Genomic DNA, 20,878 nt, shown 5'->3' on the forward strand with positions numbered 1-20,878 from the left:
AAAGTTACTTCTGTCAAGTATTAGGAACTCACAATTAGTCACTACTTATTCTAGGAATATTTTCACATGTTATAAATTGCATGCATTGTTGTAAAGAAATCATATATATATACAGCACTCATGCTTGTACACTATGTAAATCCTTTGTATAGTGTTAGGTCACTTCTCAGAATATACACATGCACAAATTTAGATAAGCTATAAATAAGCATAACAATTTTTTTAATGCTAGTGTGTGGGTACCCCTAGATCATTATGCCATGCACCATCACTATGTAATGCACTAACGCGGCATGACAATAATTATTGTTTTTTACTTCAACTCAATCCAATTATAGCTATCTTCTGACTCTAATTACATCTAAAGGTAATACTTTAACATACTAAATGTTGAGGTAATTACTAGTTCAACCAAAGCGACTCAGAGCCTCCTTCCAATTTGTGTATTCAATATTTGGTGCAGGACTGGAAGGTTTATCTAGACACAAGATGGCCAGTGCATGCACACAACAAACAACTACATATTTTACAGCGACAAAGAAACTGCTGTTTGCACATTTGCATTCGTAGTTCAATAATTCCTGAACAGAAATTAACTTATTTTGTTGTGGAAACTCCCTTGGGTAGTACACCACCTGTTCTTCACTGAGATATGTGCCTTCAAAGTGTGTCATGTTTTTCTTTGCATTTTTCTCTTTTTTGCACACTTTGGAAAAAATGTAATAGCTCGCACATGGCTTACATCAAATTTGGAGGGAAGAAAAAACATAATTTATACAAAAACAGCCAAGCTGTAAACAAGAAAGGATGTGACCCTCCCAGAAAGGCCAGGGTGAAAAGAAAAGGTTGTGAAATCAAATGGCTGCAATTATGCAAATGCCAATCATTTTTAATGTGTGATCATTAAAAATAATTAGCATTAGCACCATTACAGCTTTAACTTCACAACTTTTTGGGGTAGATATACATAATTACTCATTTAATTATGTGACTATACTCGGAGGAATTTCAAGGCCAGGAGACATGAGCCAACCCTATAGCTAACTACCACCAAAATAGGTTTCATTGTGTTTTTTAGCTATGCAAAAATTGAAGGCTCTATGCATATATGTATACGAAGTTTGATATAGCAGCACATGCAGAAAATTGTTTATGGAGAAAAAATGAATGAACTTCTGGAGTCAAATAAAATACTCTAATAGAACAGTCATTGCATTAAACACGGACTCCTTCTAGCGTACTGTTTTATCTTAGGGGAATTGTTTTTGCACACTATCTGTGAAAATGTTCTCCCTCAGAATTTTCAGCTTAGCATTGTTCAGGTATGTATTATGAATGCCCTGCAGGAAGAAGTGAAGCTTTCCCTCAAAAATTTGGATGGTGGCAATCTGCAAAATGTTTCCCCCTTCAAAAAAATTTTTTTTGGAGACTAAGCATGTCCATATCATGGCATGGGTTGCAAATGTAAGTAGTTTTATACCGAGCAGTGGCTGTCCATAACTCAGACAAATTTCATAATAAGGCTTTATAGCGCATAATAACCATTGCCCCTAGCAACCTGAATTTCCCATTATTTTTAGGTGATAACGTCTGAATTAACTTCTCCAAATTTTGAAAGGATAGCATATATGTGTCATAAGATATGACATTTTGAAATTGTGGTTTTCCCCATACGTATCTATGTAAGGGGGCTACAGTTGCTCTTTCTGGGCAATCACATAAATGAGGTATTTCAACATATGGAGAAACCAACTTGAAAATTCCAAAGAATTCATATATCAATATTACATAATTTGTAGGTGTGAATTTCAACAATAATCTCTCCAATGGATAGTGTACATAGCTAGATCTTAAGATATGACATTCTTTGAATCCCATGATTTGTGTGATTAATAAGACAATTAATGTCATATCTCATGACTTATAGCTATGCACTATCCTTTTAAAACTTGGGCTACAAAATAATGTAAAAATTAGGTTGCTAGGGGCAACAGCCTTATTATGAAATTTGTCTATTACCATGCATTTACTTAGTTCAGTAGCATAGGCGATTCTAAGCCCCCCTGCTGAAAAATAATTTTTTTTAATCTCGGGGAAAAGTTGCAGTATAGATTGGCATTGTTATTTTCATGTTTTAGGCTTTTAGCATAAATTTTAGGCTGTTTTCAAGCCTACAAATTGCAAAAATCCTGCAGCCCACAACATTGTTTCACAGTAATCCAGGCCTTCGCAGAAAGCTTTGAAGCAAAGCGGCATAGCAGCTCATCAAAACGACAATTATTTTTTAGATTCGCTTAAACGCCATAATAGCATTTCAGTGATTTTAAAGGTGATTTGCAGTAAAAAAAAAAGTCCCAATATAATCCACTATGTAAGTGACATATAGGCAAAAAATGTATAACTCTTGGCGATTTATCACCCACACGATCCATAAAATAATAAATTTGGGGTGCGCAATATCTCTGGTAGAATAAACCTCAGTCACGTGCGACCACAAACACTTGCTCAAAATGAAACCGACAAGGGTGAAATTAATACTTTATTATAAATGGAATGAAAAACCTTTTGCATGCCCCTACCGTCTCAGGGACTTTCCCTAATTCCCTTATACAAAACTCAGAATGAGTATGACGTACATGTAAACCATTAACCCACAATCGATATTATGCGCTACAGGGGCTTCCCGAATCCTATCGCGCCTGTGATGTCTTGCTTAGTAAACATTAGTGTTAATGATAGTACATACCTTGAGGAGAGGTGTGACCTGGGAAATGAATTCGTAAGTTACACCCTTGTCTGTTTATTCAGCGGTACGGTTTCCGCGGTACTGATCAGTCTAGAGTCTAGGTGTTATCGTGTTGTTAATATCTACAATCCCCCGCCAATAATTTTAGCTGGTTGATATCTGCCGCTGATTTTTTTTCATTGTAAAAATATTTACTGGATACCAGTAGCAATTACTGTAGGGGTGTGTCTAACACAAGTTTTATCTTAGCTCTAGTCATAATCAACTCATCCTAAAACAGTACAATATTAAAATCAGAGACTGAGTAGATCACGTCTTTTAGTTGGCTCATGTGCCCATACTACTTTCTACCTTTTTTGAATGATGGTGGAAAACAAGAGTACGAGGACGATATTGGCCACATGTTATGTGAATATCCCGATTATCACTTCATTACTTAAACAATGTACTCACCCTAAGGTATAACACCATTTTATAAGTTTGTCATGGTCTAGTGGAAGACAGCACAATCTGTACTTTGACTACTCATGAATCTTTGCCCATTGCACACACTGATAGTTACCAAACTACAGTTTTAGGGTTGATGATACACAGTTCATGTCTATAACTTGGGGAGTAGCTTTATACACAACTATAGCATTTGTTTGTATACACAATAGTACAGGAAAATGTTGTGTACTAGTACAGTACAGTGTGTCAGTCCAGTAACTCCTGTAAGGTGGTCAACTGTAGTCATTGAGTAGTAGTCATTGAGTATAGAGTTGCTTTTTTAAGTGCAAGCCATGTATCAAGTATACTTACTTTTATCTGTAATTCTGTATAGTATACATACATGCAGCGTGTAACTAGTTGTGAAATTCAAGCAACTGTAAGTAATTCTTCCAAGGCTAGAACAATTACCACAGTAGTTAAATCTCAATAGTGGTCTCAGGTTATTACTGATAAAGTAGCTACTGAATTGGCGCCACCTTGACGCAGCATATAATGTACTGCTACTCTTTTGTGTTAACAACAGTATGTCTGGTATGACTCCATTGCTGGTGTTAGAGTTATCACATCTTCACTGAGGTGAGTCTGTACGTGTGTGTTGTGGTCTCTGCTACTTGTGCAATGTAGTGTGTGGTGTGTTCACTTGCAAATGTGTGTTTGTATAGCATGTGTATTGTGCGTGCATGTGTGCACTTGTTTGTGAGTTCTTATTGGTTCTTTTTGAACATCCAGTGTGTTGGGAGCAGCATCCATAGTGTGGGTATCCCTGATATCCAGGAGACTGAGAAGCCCTGAGGTGTGTAGTGTGTGTAGTGTGTGTGTGTGTGTGTGTGCGCACATGCATGCGTGCATGTGTGTATGTGACTGTGCGTGTACATGCCATGTATCCAGGGTATATTTATAATGTATTGTGGATTTTTGAATAGTTGTCATATCTATCTCTATGCATGTATAAAACTTCTCTTTTCTACAGCAGTACACATTTCTTTTATGTTAGGTCCATCCCATTTTCATGATCTCATTGGCTGACATGTTCCTCTCACTACTCTACATTGTGGGCAGTACTCTGTGGTTGTTTGATGAGCCAACCAAGTCCAGCAGCGATTTCTCTTATATCAATGCATCCTCCATTTCTGTTAATGGTGTCTGCCTCTACCTATCACTGTTCAGTACGGTGAGTATCTGTGAACTGTACCCGGCAGTTAACAGTGACTCGCACAGCTGTGATTTTAATTCCCAATTGTTCATGAAATAGGGTTCATGTACTTTTTTTCGTTTACATATTTGGAATACATACACAATGTATACATGCATAACATGTACTACATTACACATCTGCCTGTCTTGTAACCCGACGAAGCACGTACATTGTAACACTGCTGTCCTGCATGTCTGACCTATGTATCATTCTAATACAATAACAGTGATCATGTTGTGTTACTTCCAGTGGATGCACTTGGCCAGTACCAATTTGACGGTGTTGTATGCGATATTTGCCTTCCTTGGTCTGAGGAGGATGGTGCTTCATGCACAGGTATGTGATGATAGAGTTGTCATCCATGTTGTCACTATGCTTTGTTCTGTTGTTACCCAGAATGTTTCATTTTCAGTTGTATTATATGTTAGTATGTAGAGAATCTTTCCTCCATTATCTAGACACCTGTACAAAAGCTAATAAATAACTAAGGTCTTGCGATAAGCTAGTAAATTTGTTCAAAGTTCAGATAAATGAAACCCATTTATTTATTCTCCTTTTCATTCATTACTCTAATGAAGCTTTTACAGAGCACACACCAGTTGACATAATACTCCAACAAAACAGTCACAACAGTCATGTTTGGACAATGTGTGGGTTCTTATAAAGGCAGATCTGTTAAATTAGGGACAAGAGTATTTTTCAGTACCTTATACAGTGGCCCCTCCATTATCCAGCCATTGATTACTTGAATTTTCTGTTATCTGAACTGTCTAAGTGACTGTTCTATTAGAGTATTTTAACTGAGCTCTGTATATAAATGTATGTGCTTCATTTATCCAAACTTTTCCATTGTCCAAACACACTAGGGTCCATTGAGTTCTGATAATGGAGGGACCACTGTAATTAGTTTTAGTATTTCCACTACACAATAAAGTTTAATGTTATAATAAGACATTTGGTAAATGATGGGGTGTGCATTTTCTGATGCCATTTTTGTTTCATTTCCAAGCACTGTACATGTGTGGTGTGTAATGTTTGGTTATTGAGGATGGCTGGGTGGGTGATATTTTTACAAAGATTTCCTCTTCCAAGATTTAATTTGCCAAACTTTGTAAACATCTTTGCCTCCAGAGATTGGTAAAAATTCTCAAATAACTGAAGCCTGTTTACTCTAATAAAACGCACACTTGTAACCAAAATATCTTAATTGTATCAAAGATGTCTGGCTGATGACAGAGGTTTCCAATGTCAGTGAAAACTGCTGTCTTGTTGGTTCTCAATACTGACAACAACTAGCTCTAAACTTTGAAGAGCTGAATTCCATATGCAATATCACTGTACATTGACTAGTTGACAATGTGTGTCTTGAGTGACAGATTCTGATTGGTCAGTTTTGAAATGTTCCTGTAAATGCATGCCATTCATTGAATCATAAGTATTGTATCACTTGGGTAACCAACACAATTCACAAGCTTTCCTTTGTACAATAATATTATGTAATGTAGACATGGCAACGGTTACCATACCATTTACACATGTAGGGAGTAAGGTACTGGGACTGTACTAAATGGATCACTGTGATCAGTTATGTGATTGCATGGTATGTTATCGACACTATTTTGTTGTCATAGTGATGCATACTACATAACCCCCTGACAACAGGACCCACCTATGACAATGTGACCTCAAAAATGAGGTGGTCCTTTAGTGGGGTCATGAAGTCTAATTTGTGCTTTCAGGAATATGCATTTGAGTGCTCCACTGACTGCTCTATTAGGGAGTATCAATTGTTTTAAACTCCATGGTTTGAAGTTTCCTGCTAGCATTGTGTCAGCATAGCACTCTAGTCTATTATGCTGGCATATTTTACACTGGCCTAACCATGAAGTACAAGTCTTACTTATAAGACATATCCCTCGGCTGTGTTTAGAATGGTCACTGTAATGAAGTATAGCCCGATGAGCAAACTGGTGACATTATGTACATTGATACATGCTAACCACTGGACTTAAGTGGGAATCTGAAATGTTATCAACCATTGTGTAGGGACAATGTTCAATTTACTGGCTGTTAGTGGTTTTCCCTATTGAAATGCATTGCACCATTCCATACATCTTGACTGACTAAATTGAGCTTGCTTGAAATTTGTTAGACAAATGGCTTAAGATGTGGTACTACTACTACAGCTATCCATTACTGGTAGTACTTACACATGATTTAATTGTATGCATAACTATGCATAATATCATTGTGTGTGTGTGTGTGTGTGTGTGCGTGCGTGCGTGCGTGTGTGCGTGCGTGCGTGCGTGCGTGCGTGCGTGCGTGCGTGCGTGCGTGCGTGTGTGTACTACTGTAATAGAGATGTAACAATATATCCCATATCAGTGATATGTTGAAGCATATTGATACAAAGTCAAGTTGTATTGACACATCGTGTATCATTGTATTGAGGTATATGAACATCAGAAAAGTACTACATTTTAATGGATGATATTCTCATGAATCAAATTATTGTACATATGTTGTAATTGCCAGATTTTTCAGTGATTTTAATAAGAAAAAGAGACTCTTCATTTCCAACAAAATACATCATTCCACTTTGTATCATGTCACCATATCACAATACAATGAGAGACCACATATTATACTGTGTTCTAGTACAATGATTATGTCCATTGTAATACATTCTGTAGGTTTCAACCTGTAGTAGTGTCAGTACCAGTTTTCTTGGCCACTGTCACTAGCAAAGGTCTTGTCAGTGATGCTGATGAATGTGGATGTTGGTATGTGGTACTTTGACACACACATACACACTACACACACACTACACACACACTACACACTACACTACACACACACACACACACACACACACACACACACACACTACAAATACATACACACACACTACACACACACACTACAAACACACACGCACACACTACATACACACACACTACAAACACACACGCACACACACACACACTACACTACACTACACACACACACTACAAACACACACTACACTACACACACACACACTACACACACACACTACAAACACACACACTACACATACACACTACAAACACACACTACACTACACACACACTACACACACACACTACAAACACACACACACGCACACACTACACACACACACACTATAAACACACACGCACACACTACACACACACACTACAAACACACACACACACACTACACTACACTACACACACTACACTACAAACACACACTACACTACACACACACTACACACACACACACTACACACACACACTACAAACACACACACACGCACACACTACACACACACACTACAAACACACACACACGCACACACTACACACACACACTACAAACACACACACACGCACACACTACACACACACACACACACTATAAACACACACGCACACACTACACACACACACTACAAACACACACGCACACACTACACACACACACTACAAACACACACGCACACACTACACACACACATACACACGCACACACACTACACACACACACACACACACACACACACACACACACACACACACACACACACACTACAAACACACACGCACACACTACACACGCACATACACACGCACACACACTACACTACACACACACACACACACACACACTACAAACACACACGCACATACTACACACACACATACACACGCACACACGCTACACTACACTACACACACTACAAACACACACGCACACACTACACACACACACTACAAACACACACGCACACACTACACACACACACATACACACGCACGCACACACACTACACTACACACACGCACACACTACACACACACATACACACGCACACACACTACACTACACACACGCACACACTACACACACATACACACGCACACACACTACACTACACACACACGCGCACACACTACATACACATGCACACACACTACACTACACACACTACACTACACACACACACTACAAACACACACGCACACACTACACACACACATACACACACCACACACACACACTACAAACACACGCATCACACATGCTATGTACACGTGCACATGCCTCTCTCACATACTGTCTATGTATCTGTCTATACACTATTGCGTGGTCATAGAGTACTTAATGCCAACACTAGTAATATATACTTTTCTTCATCAGGTGTAAACCCGCAGCTATCAACGTCCTTCCAGTAATGTGGCTACAGAATACAACTGTTAGTTGTACCACATACATACTACACTACCATGCAGTATGACCAGAGCTCAGTAGTTATATCTGAACCTCATACAAGCCATATTTGTGTCTTTCACAATGCCACCAGGAGCTTATGATGCTACATAGAGACATTTACAAATTTAATTTTATAAAATTATTAACGTTTTTTTTTGTGTATGTAGATTAGCTCTCCATATGTGGAAAACCTATTCCACTATGCCACTGGAATGTACTGGATTCTGATTGTCAACTTCTCAGTGAGCTTGTTGTTACTACTGGTAGGTACTCTTTGTTGTGGATATTACGTAGAGTGTTCTACAGCGCGGTGTTTCATTTTCAGAAGTGACTATGTATCACATTAGAAGTTTTCTCATACAGGTGGCTGAAATGTCTAAGAGATCACTAACTTTTTGTAATGAGTCATGTGAAATGTAGTTTATTAGCTGTTTCTGGATTTCAGTTGAAACAAGAACCTGTTAATTAATGGTCATGTTGCACAGTGATTGTTTCAGGTTGACGTATAGCAAACTTGAAAATGCTCTCTCTGACCTCTTCTGGACTTCTGCTGCTTAGCTAGTATGTGTTATACCCTGTATCCATATAGCTTGTGTTATTCCTTCAGACAGTTTTAATCCCATAGAAACTTATAGATGGTCAGCCAATAGCTAGCTACCACTTCGATTGTCTGTTGTACCATCTCACATGTTAAATAGATTGAGTAATAATGTTGCAACTTAAATATTTCATATATTTATATATTGCAAGTAGTGTATGTGTATAACCCAGCTATCCACTATTGTAGCTGTTCTACGGTTTAGTGATGTGGTATCTGAAGAAGCTGAAGAAGTGTGGAGGTGTGTTATGTAACGAACGATGCTTGTTTAGGTTGTTTAGATAGACAGCCTTGTAGTGATGGATAGTGTATGGGTATTACATGTATGATCATACTTGTATGCTGTGGAGTTATCCAAACTAATGTGGGGAGGGTGTATAGAGGTTCTGTGTGGGCCAGTTCAATCACACAAGGTATTAAAAGGTTCCATTTATTTACCGTAATTTGGTTTATTTTCATGCAAAAAATTTTTGTGATAAAAATGTTCATGCAAAAATATTTCCATATGATTTATATTCTATCATAGTAAGTATCTTGCAAAATTTTTCATGTAAGAAATTTTCATACAATTTTTACATAAGAGATTGAATTACAGTACTTTTTTGGTATACACCTATTTTAATAGAATACATCCAAATATTCTAATGTTCATGAATAATTGACATTTGGTTAAGGATGTTCCATTGTATCTAAGAGCTACCAGGATCGGTATATTCATACTAATGTATGCAATTGTATACAACCTCTGCACATACTACCTGTAGTTCATACAATGTTTATTGTTATACAAACAGGAGCATTGCACCGAGAAAGTGACTACCTTTCACCAGAGAAGTCGTTCAAGGCTAAACTAAGGATGTATACATTCTTAGTGATTTTTATATTTACTGGATTAGTCAGTAAGAGATTGCTGTAACTTAGTAAACTGTCACATGGGTCACATGGGTCACATAGTTTCCTGAAAATTGTTTGCATGATTTGTTACTGATCTGTTATAGCACTAAAGCTTGCATGATGTTATAGTTGAAAATACTTCATGACAAAGGAGGGGCAGGATATCTTGCTCTCATATACTATTACTTGAATAATTGTTTTATCATCACATGGGTATTGGCAATCAGGTAGCCATCTGGTGTTATACTGAGTTGAATAATATTACCAATATCATCTAGTTAGTGTCTGTAATATACATATTGCATATATTTTTTAGCCTTACATTTGCATTATTTTTCAGAATGTCTTGTGTCCATTCTGCACAGCCGTCACAGTTGATGTATTTCATTCACTGTCTAATGCTGACCATGTCACCTTTTAGCCAAGGTCTTGTACAAACATCATATAGTACGGTATAGTAGGGGTCATGAAGGTTTGGGTGTTTGTAGCCAAAAATATCACTTAAAACCAGCATTATTTTCCCTTCATGACAGCTTGGCAGTTAGTTACAAGCCCAAAAATGCCCGTGCAGTGATCCCAAATCCTCCAACAAATTTTTGTTATTTTACTATATTTTGACTGATTCCTCTAGCCAAGCAAAGCTTGATGCTACAGACTTGATTTCTTCACTGTTAGATGTTAATTCAGCTCAAGACATGCCTTTTCACCAACTGCAGCAGCTGCCAGCATCATTAGCTTACCTTTGTGTCCCATTTCTTTCTCCACTGTACTGCATAGGTGATGATTTGCGGTAATACATGATGGCTTCATTGGAGCTGATTATCATGAGAATTGTCCCGATTTCTGTAGTGACTGAAATGATTACAGAGGTACATACTTCTCCACTTATTACACTGTATAACAGGTAGCACATACCTGCAACTTCACTTACACAAAAGCCATGTCTGTTTCCTTTGATTCAGTATCCGTTGGTTCACCAGTCATAAATTATGGTACAACACAACAATAAATGAACAAACAAGTACATATAAGGATTTTTTTAATTTGAGCAGGGATCATAGAAATAACAATGAAACAAGTGAGGTCATCTACACTTGCAGTTATACTAGTGGACTCCAACCCCTAGTTTGGTCATGGCTATACTCGGTATAATATGACTGAAGTAAGAAGTAAATGTCCAGTATTATAGCAGCAGGTATATATAGGTGACCTCCTTTGTTTCATTACTTTTTATTTATACAATCCCTATACTCAAATGTAAAATTCCTAATTTTTCTTACAGTAAAAACACACAGATGATATTTTAAACTATGCGATTGTATTCACATGCAGTATTGCAATAAATAACTTGATGCAGTAACAAATAGATTTTGAAGAGTACAAGAAGCTCTTGCTTTTTTCTTTTTTTTTAGACTTTGTTCTAGCTTGTGATACAGTACGGTTCCTCCATGAAGAAACTAGATACATAGGTGCTAGCATTGATCACACGAAGCACAGAGAATTTACAATACTTCTACTGTTGCAGGTGATTGACATGTTGCACTATTCAATTTAGCATGTTATTATGTGCCATATTACAGTCACTGACAGTTTCACTTCAAGGATTTCTAAATGCCTTAGTGTACGGGTGGACTAGACAGGATTTTGTAGTCGAGCTCAGTTTGAGACACACATACAATTTATCTGAAGTAAGTTGTTAAATCTCTTTGATATTCTGCCTCATTTTGTTGATTCGGTAGTCTACAACGTCTAGAGGAGGTGGCTATCAGCCATTACCTGAACATGATGGTAATCAGCACTTTGCTCAGTTCAGTCAAGTAGTGGGCTCATCATCATTTAATAAGACCATTTAGTACATTTGTATGTTGTGTACTATGTATGTTCTTAATATGTACACCATAATAATAATATACCGTATATATATATATATGTATATACATATTTGATGTAATAAATAAATAAAGTGTATATAAAGTTGTTATACACACACTGAAGTTGTTAACCATATAGTATTTTTATAGTGCATGACATGACATCATCTTAGTGCTGAAGATTGTTTGACTGTGAAAGTCACTGACATATAATAGTCACTATTCCACTAGGCACCTGCAAACTGAGAAGGCTTGTGTAGCAGGGAATCAGAAGCATCCTTTGAGAATGAGCACGTGGACTAGACAATTGACCATCAGTAGAACCATATAACATTACATGAAAATACCACTCTTGTCAAATATATGATTTGCAGTCGCAGACCAGATGCATTAACAGCAATACCATAGGGCTGTTTATTTGACCACTGTCAGCACCTGGGATACTGCACTAAGCTTGCTAACATAATTGCCGTGAACATACAAAGATAAGTAATAGCTTTTCTGAGTTGATGACAACACCATAAGGAAAAGTAATGGCTCAGCTCAACAATGTGGCAAAACTGACCATTACACTGAATTTGTTTATTTGTACTCGGTAACATGTAGTCTGTCATTATACAGTGATACCATAATTGCTAAAGCCAAATGTAGTTAAAAATTGTCTGTTTTCAGATCCTATAACTACCACCAAATTTCATGACCAGTTTTTCCATACACAAAGGTTGGTGTAATCGTTCATTGCCCCATATGCCACATCCGTACCAAATCCCAAGGTTGGCTCACCCTAAATTCAACTCTTACCCCTTTTTGAAAACAGATTAAGGAAATTATGCAGTCTCAAAACTTAATAAAGTATTGCTGCATTCTCTACACAAGCACAATTGCAAATTTCACTACAGCCGACTCCTATAGGTGGTCCATTAACAATCAGTCTCTTTTGCTATAAGTGTTGTTTCAATGAGAGTTCTTGTTACCTTACGTATAATATAAGTATATATACAGATGTACAGCTACTTCATGTACTGCTTCTTTAATTGCTGTTGTAACTGTTCAAATGTTTGTCAAGTTCTTTGTCATCATCATCTGTCTAGCTATATGTTCACAGAGCTGTACAATTGACTGTATACAGGGCCGCCAAGAGAATCCAAGGAAATTTAGGGAGCCCGGGGGCAAATCAAGAATGTGGGGCCCTATAAATACAGTTAATGTAGCTTTGGGACCTGGGGCTCAGGACAAATTTCCCCACCCCTGTTGGCGGCCCTGACTGTATGTATGCTGCATATAAGAATAAATACCTTAGGATTAAGGAAGAAAATCCATCCCTCCTGGAGGAAGACTGAGTGTGGCCCCGACTAGACATTGGGTGACCTGCAGTTCGATTCCTGGGGTTGGAGGGATTTTTTTTCTTTACCTTACTTTGGCCCCTTTTCTGTTACACCTTTCCAGCTACTGTATAAGTTATTAAGTCTAAGTCCTTGAAACTAGGTTAGGTAATCCTAAGGCTGCAGCACATGTTGTTGTAGACCTTCAGTGCTGGTCACTGTAAAGTGTTAATAATAATAATAATAATAAGACTACCATAATTACCATTCTATGCACTGCATAGTCCCTTCATATTATATAACCAACTCACTCCTGTGATCATCAGCCGCCTTTTTCAGTGTCACGATCATGATAGAAGGGATCCATGATTAGATTTTTACTATTCAGAGGTTGTTTCCAGGTTTGATAGTTACAGTGTGGGGATCTGGGGTGCAAATGTAATGTTAGTTATGGCTTTAATATGGATGCATCTTCATGAGATAGGTGTTGGAAAGAAGCTTCACTAGATATAAATTGGAAAGTGAAAATCATTACAGCTATATAGTCCTATGTTAATGCTCTTCTCATTTATTTTTTTTTTAAATCGAATCTCTGTTATTACTGTTGTATATTGGGTACTTTTGGTTGCTCTATTAATAAATTAGATTGCATGCTCTATTAAAGTACTGCAACTTACTACATAAGTTCAATTTCAGAGGGAGTTTCTGGAATCCCAAGAAATCCCCACTCCTATATATAGCTCTAAGCAGATTTAATTTCAAAACATGTTTTGTAGGTGAATTATAATGTTTAAACGTTATAGTTAGTTGGTCAGCAGTATGTCAAGGGTCAGTGTGAAGATGACATCTTAAGGCTACATAGCACACATCATATTAACAAGCAACCTAGCTGTATTTTCATAATACCACTGACATTTTAAAAACCACTTGTAAAAACTTTGGGTAAAAAAATGCACCACTGTATAATTTGATACAAAAATATTATATGTGCATGCACACTATTGTCATAAAGTAAATACTACAACACCATCAGTACTTGGAAAATATCTGTATTCTCCTATTATTGTAGTCACTGACATAGATGGCACCACAAGGACTGATGGCAATTCCCTTGGGGTTTAATAGCTGGTCATTTTTAGACCTGCCAGCTCCAAAGCAGTGCAGACAGCCACCATCTCTATCAAATACTGACACACGACTGTTGTAATCCTCAGTGACAAAAATAAAGCCACATGTATCAGTAGTGAGACTGCTAGGACGGTTAAGTTGACCCTTGTCGGCACCCTGTGAACCAATCTTTCCCACACATTCACCAGAGAGGGTAAAGCAGAAGATGCTATGATGGCCCCAGTCAGCAACGAGCAAACGATCATTGATACAAACCACACCATAAGGATGCTGTAGCTGTTGGGGTGACCCGATGATATCACAGAACAGGCCATCATAGTCAAACACTGAAACTCGACTGTCAGTGACATACACTCTTCCCTTGTGCACAGCGATACCAATTGGGTAATAAAGTTTTTCATTTGTAGATCCCTCATTTCCAAACTGCAGCAAAAAGCAGCCATTGATATCAAATTTTTGCACTCTGTGGTTGTAGTGATCAACCACATACAAGTTATTGCTGCTGTCAAAGGCTATCCCAAGTGGTCTCTGGAATTGACTAGCATTATCACCTTTGGTACCGATTTTGGTAATCAGCTCATCATAGCTATCAAATATCCATATGCAATGGTTGGAGTCATCTGCCACAGCCCAGGTACCAATCCTACTGAACGCAATACCCCAAGGTTGGCCTATCTGCCCATCTGCATTAAATATTTTCGTTGGCCAATCTATGTGAGTGTAATTTCTACCAACTACAACACTAAAAGGACTACCTTTGACTTCTTTCCCTTTAATGGTGACGGACAGACTCATTTCTCCAACAGGTAAACTTGTAAATAAAAATGAATATAATCCATTTTTATGAAGGTTAATTTTTGTAGGATTTATACACCCTGCCATTGTATGTGCTTGTGCATGCATTTGATCAACCTCAAAGCATCTTTGATCGTTTTTCGGTGCTACTGTAAACTTAGACATTCTTGTCACTTTACCCTCTAATGCATATGTTTTAACAACAGATACCTCAAAGTCAGTGGTGTATATCTTACCAAACCGGGGAAGAGATTCCTCGTATATTCTCACAGGAACAAACTCCATTGCAGCTAACTCCACTGGTTCAGTATCCATCTTCTTGTGACAATCACTTAGTCTCTTCATGTCATCAATGACTTCCTTTCTCATCAACAAAGTATCTTGGCCAGAACCTTTCTTCATTGTATCATTTAGTTCTTTTACACTTTCCAGTTCAACTTTGATACCTTCTAGTTGCCGTTGTTGTAATGAGAGTTCTTTTTTCTTCTGTACAGATGCTCCATGCAACTCTTTCTTTAGCTCTTCCTTTTGTTGCTGCAATTGCTGTTGTAACCATTCAAAATACTTGTCAATCTCTTTCTCAACAGTACTGGTCTTTGTTTCAATTTCATCTATAATGTCATACACTATTTTGCATGCTGCAAGTAAGCCATCGACCATTTCCTGTACTGGCTCCATCACCTTATCCAATTCCTTTCTGTGTTTCTCTGCCATCTTTTTCACAGTGTCATGATTGTGATCGTGGTGAGTTTTTGTGATACAATAATGACACACCAACTGTTCACATGTCTCACAATAAAAATTCAGTTCTATGTCATGTTCCTGACACATTGCAACACTGGCTTTGAGGGAAATACCCTCAGATTGTAGTTCATCAAGGGAAGTTACATTATGGTTTTGATACTCCTTGCTGTTCTTGTGGTAACCATAACAATAATCGCACAACAGTGTACCGCAATCACGACACAGTACCACTGCTAAGTTCTCCTTGCCAGCACAGTGATCACATTTAGTTTCCTCTTCCCTGGCTGCTCTTGCTACTTTTTGTAAGGCTACCTCATGTAATCGACGATTAATGAAAAAGTTGTTTGGTAGGCTTTTCACGTCTCCACTAGGAATGGTGCATACTGTCTTGCATTTTGGACATGTCACGTTAGATTCCACCAGTAGCTTCCCCAGGCATTCTTCACAGTACGAATGAGGTCCATCCCATTTTCATGATCTCATTGGCTGACATGTTCCTCTCATTCCTCTACATTGTGGGCAGTACTCTGTGGTTGTTTGATGAGCCAACCAAGTCCAGCAGCGATTTCTCTTATATCAATGCATCCTCCATTTCTGTTAATGGTGTCTGCCTCTACCTATCACTGTTCAGTACGGTGAGTATCTGTGAACTGTACCCGTTCACAGATACTCACCGTACTGAACAGTGATAGGTAGATACTCACCGTACTTAGCAGATACTCACCGTACTGAACAGTGATAGGTAGATACTCACCGTACTTAGCAGATACTCACCGTACTGAACAGTGATAGGTGTCTGCCTCTACCTATCACTGTTCAGTACGGTGAGTATCTGCTAAATTACCTCACTTTAAGAATTTAAAGCAAAGCATTAATTATTTAGAGACTGCATGCTGGTATGAAGCATTCAGTCACAGTAAAACATCCTAATCTAGATTATATAGGTACCTTATGTGCTGTATCTATAATGCTGTCACTGCTGTGTGACTTGTGTTATTAAATTCATTATTATGATAAACTTGACAATTAGCTATCAAATTCTGCTCTTCCATCATAGCTAATTAACATCAGGGATCCCAAGACTGTACAACTGTTAGTTGTGTGTATGTATATTTCCTATAGCATATACAAATTGTGTGTATATATATTGTAAAGCATTCTGCATGGTTAACGTTGATGATAAGGTCTGCATATTTACGTAGTTATATATAGTATATAAATGACCTTATTGTATTGGCTTTCTGTATAGCCATGACTCATGGAGCAATTTGTAGGAAGTATAGGTGACTATAGCATGTGGATTTGTGAAGCCTGGTAGTAGCTATAGCATGCAAGCAAGTTGCCTGCGAGACAACCAACTGTTTGGGTGCTGGTCTAGTTTAAGATTCAAGTAAACTCATTTAGCAACATGTCTAATGTACCACACACACTTGCTGTGACTCGCATTTCCTAGATTATCTCTCTTCTCTATTTCATCCTCCACTTACAGGCATTATAGTTTAATGTAAAAACTTGGAATTGTAAAATACAGAATGTAAATAGGCGGTAAAATAGCCACAAGCAACTTATACTTGCCAAGTAATTGGTGCACAAATTTTGACCCTTCTCCCAAGGCAAATTTAAGAAGTTTACTAACTTGCATTCTTTGAGTCAAAATTAAGATTTGTGGCATTAATTGCTCCCTTAGCATTGATTACTGCAATCCCTTCTAGTGGCTCCATGTTTGCAAGTGCAGAGATTAACCTCAAATATTTTTCATAGTCTGTGATGCATTTTACTTCACAATTTACAGCAAATGTAACCAGTAAACAAACATGCTAATTATAATGGACAGTAAAGTAAATAATTGTCAACGACTGTTGATCACTTGCTCTAAGGTTCTTGTACCACGAGAAACAACCGAGTTCCGAAGAAGAGATCTTTTAAAATTCCCATCCAGAAATTCCTTTATGAAGTCATCGACTGGATTTTGTTGAGGAAACAATCTCAACAACTCGCGACCAAACATTGTCATGTCAACATCACGACCGAACGGAGAAAACTCATTCCAAAAATCTAGATCTATCAGAACAGGCATGTATTGTTCATTAAAGCATATATTAGGCATTCTAAGGTCACAGTGCATAATATCATTTTTGTGTATATCACAAATGACTTCGTACACCTTCTCTACCAGCTCAAGGCAACAATCCTTGGCTTCGTCATCAGTTAAAGGATCGTGGCATATTTTATTGTATAAATAGAACATATGAGGCTTTTTTTGGTAAGCAGGAACTATGCCTTGTGAAATGCTCACTCCAGAGACTAATCTAGCCAATTTATAGACTGAACTCATAAGGAATGGTTTCTTCAAACATTTGTAGCTGTTCATCAGCAAAATTCCAAACTTCGACTAGCAAAGTTGAGAATTGTTCAAAAGACTGTTGCACTCCAGTGTTGTCAGATAAACTGCATATTTGTCACTGAGTGGCCTATCATGTGCTCTAAGACACACTACTTGGTTACCCCTTATGGCTTCTAGCAATTTTAAACAAACTTCTTCCTTTGTAAGGCATTTTATGGAATAGCGAAATGACACTGATGTGGAATCATATCTTAAGCTTACTTTGACAACGCAACGTTTGACATCAATACGGGGGAATACAAATGCAGTGATTTCTGGTTCACTGACACCAAAAGCTTTAAGTAGCCGTACGAAGCCAAATAGAAGAACAGTTTTCCTAGCAGTAGGAACGTATGCAGCTTTAGAATGCACTTCAATGTATAACAATGTTGAACTATCTTTGAAAACTAAGACGTCACCACGGTTTCTCTCAGATTTGAAAGCACAATCTGGCAGCATACTGATTGAACGATCTTTTAATTTCAATGCTTTATCAGTTTCAATCCGATAGAGAGTGTCATTGGGATCAACGCATTTCTTTACAATTTCTTTGGCTAATTCTTCGCTGTCACCGTGTATTGGACTTTCTACTTCAGCTGCAAGCTCACCAAGATTGTATAAGCGGATATCATCCAAATCATCAATATTAACATGTACTGGAAATGGTGTACTATGGAGTTCTGTTTCATCCTGAAGCAATGCACAATATTTAAGGGGAAGTACTGATGCCTCAGACGAAGAAGCTCTGACTGTGGATTCTGCCATATCTGCAAAGATCAAAATAAACAACATAAATATCACCACATTTACTCTAACCATAGATGTCTATACAGTGTTAATAGAACAAGGGGAAGCAATCCAAGTAGGGATGCAAAAATAAAAGCAGTGAAACAAGAAAATTGTATGAACTTGGAATACACAAATTTCTCTTTTAGCTACACCAGTTTACTGATATCCACATGGCTAAAGTACGGATAAATAAATTGCTGTGATAGTTTTATAAGGTGCTGGCCGCCATCTTGAAACGTGATCACCACTACAGAGAACGCCTTTTTCCAAGGGGTAAGGCAATGATCCGGCGAACGCGTTTGTATTGAAGTTAATGGAAACATTTTGTAGTCTTACCAGACCAGTTATAGACCCTGGACAGCGCAAGAATGAGCCAACTGGCACATCGAATCAAGATGGCTAAACAAGCCATCGCCCTAGTACAAGGTCGCACCATATACTTCAATTACACCCACCACACAATCAATTTAATCAAGAGACACTCCCAACACTCACCAGCAAAAAATCACCACGAGAACCAGCACTGGTTCGCCAACGATATTGAACCAGCCTCGGAACCAACGAACAAGAAAGAAAGAACACGCAATTCTATCGCCACACCCGCTTCTCACAGTAAATTTCAGGATATAAACTGGAAAATTAGTTTTCTTACTGCGTTATAACCTGACCATATTGCAATATATTGCTACCGTATTAATCCTATATTTAGCTTATTATAAGATCAAACTAGTCGGTCGAGTCCCGGAGGTATCCGTACACGTATATCATCGCCCACATTGGTCCGAGTGAACCACCGACCCTTGTAAAGCAGTCACCACCTGGTAAGTAAGTTTATACTGACTTTGACATGGAACTGTGGAACCAAGTACAACACTACACTACACTGAAAGCTACAGTCTCCTCTCAGTCTCTTTGCTCTGAAGAGAGTGGAAGAAAGAGTATACCAGAAATAGCTCAATGGGTGGAACAGTGTGAGGCAAATATTCGAAGTGAAAATTAAAAGTCAGTATTTCTTGCATGGTAGCTAATAGCTACTCATTGTTGATATTCAAAAGACAAAGACAAGTTCACAAAAAACAAGACTAAAATTGGTTTCTAGTTGTGCAACAAAGGCTTAATGCTTCATCATAAAGTGATGAGATGTGGTCACGTGTGATTGTTAGCTGTTAGTAGTAGTTGTGAACAATCACAAATTAATGGCACCAAGAGTTCATAATATATATACTGAGGAGAGTATCCTACTCCCATATACCCCTGTAGAAGGGTGTATCATAAAGTGAAGCTGTAACGACAAGATGTTGTGGTTTGTGACATACAAGAAGCCATAAAAGCACACGAATCAATGCCTTACCACACAAGTGAAGCTCAGAACCTGCTGTATTCGCGAATGAACTTTCAAGAAACGTCCATTTTGTTTGTCTACACCATGAACCTGTGCTTGTAGTTCAGTGAGAAGTGCTGGGAAGTAGAGTTAGTTCGGTTGCTAGCGACATTGTTAGGCACACGTACAATCGATATTATGTTTGATTAATGACATCATTAGTTTTACAAAAAGTATTGCATCATCACTTTATGATACACCCTTCTACAGGTGTATATGGGAGTAGAATACTCTCCTCAGTATATATATTATGAACTCTTGA

At 37.9% G+C, this 20,878-nt stretch overlaps 2 protein-coding genes across 3 annotated transcripts; one reads left to right on the top strand and one right to left on the bottom strand.

Moving 5' to 3' along the window:
• Window positions 1–2,658: 2,658 nt before the first annotated feature.
• On the top strand, window positions 2,659–12,205 carry LOC136244712 (transmembrane protein 116-like). Of its 2 annotated transcripts, XM_066036245.1 has the most exons (14): window positions 2,659–2,779; window positions 3,762–3,814; window positions 3,968–4,031; window positions 4,233–4,409; window positions 4,683–4,769; window positions 5,975–6,033; window positions 7,127–7,216; window positions 8,640–8,694; window positions 8,879–8,974; window positions 9,499–9,550; window positions 10,104–10,208; window positions 11,616–11,728; window positions 11,784–11,891; window positions 11,943–12,205. In XM_066036245.1, the coding sequence occupies exons 1-14, from the start codon at window positions 2,666–2,668 to the stop codon at window positions 12,054–12,056; spliced, it is 1,287 nt and encodes a 428-aa protein (XP_065892317.1). In that variant the 5' UTR covers window positions 2,659–2,665; the 3' UTR covers window positions 12,057–12,205. The 2 variants fall into 2 exon arrangements, with proteins under 2 accessions (XP_065892317.1, XP_065892319.1); XM_066036247.1 differs by lacking the exon at window positions 10,104–10,208.
• A 2,220-nt stretch (window positions 12,206–14,425) lies between these two features.
• LOC136244136 (E3 ubiquitin-protein ligase TRIM71-like) lies at window positions 14,426–16,527 on the bottom strand. The gene is made up of 2 exons (XM_066035652.1): window positions 16,472–16,527; window positions 14,426–16,430 (listed from the first exon to the last, which is right to left on the bottom strand). Exons 1-2 carry the CDS (start codon window positions 16,525–16,527, stop codon window positions 14,426–14,428), a joined length of 2,061 nt encoding a protein of 686 aa, XP_065891724.1.
• Window positions 16,528–20,878: the final 4,351 nt, after the last annotated feature.

The sequence above is a fragment of the Dysidea avara genome, chromosome 14, assembly GCF_963678975.1.
Source record: "Dysidea avara chromosome 14, odDysAvar1.4, whole genome shotgun sequence".
Classification (NCBI taxonomy): Eukaryota; Metazoa; Porifera; class Demospongiae; order Dictyoceratida; family Dysideidae; genus Dysidea; species Dysidea avara.

Coding starts and splice junctions, on each gene's coding strand:
- LOC136244712 (XM_066036245.1), top strand. CDS start 2,666: ATGCGCTACAGGGGCTTCCCGAATCCTATCGCGCCTGTGATGTCTTGC. Junction 2,780..3,761: donor GTGACCTGGGAAATGAATTC/GTAAGTTACACC, acceptor TGTTAACAACAG/TATGTCTGGTATGACTCCAT. Junction 8,975..9,498: donor TGAGCTTGTTGTTACTACTG/GTAGGTACTCTT, acceptor CCACTATTGTAG/CTGTTCTACGGTTTAGTGAT.
- LOC136244136 (XM_066035652.1), bottom strand. CDS start 16,527: ATGGACCTCATTCGTACTGTGAAGAATGCCTGGGGAAGCTACTGGTGG. Junction 16,431..16,471: donor AGCTACTGGTGGAATCTAAC/GTGACATGTCCA, acceptor CACCATTCCTAG/TGGAGACGTGAAAAGCCTAC.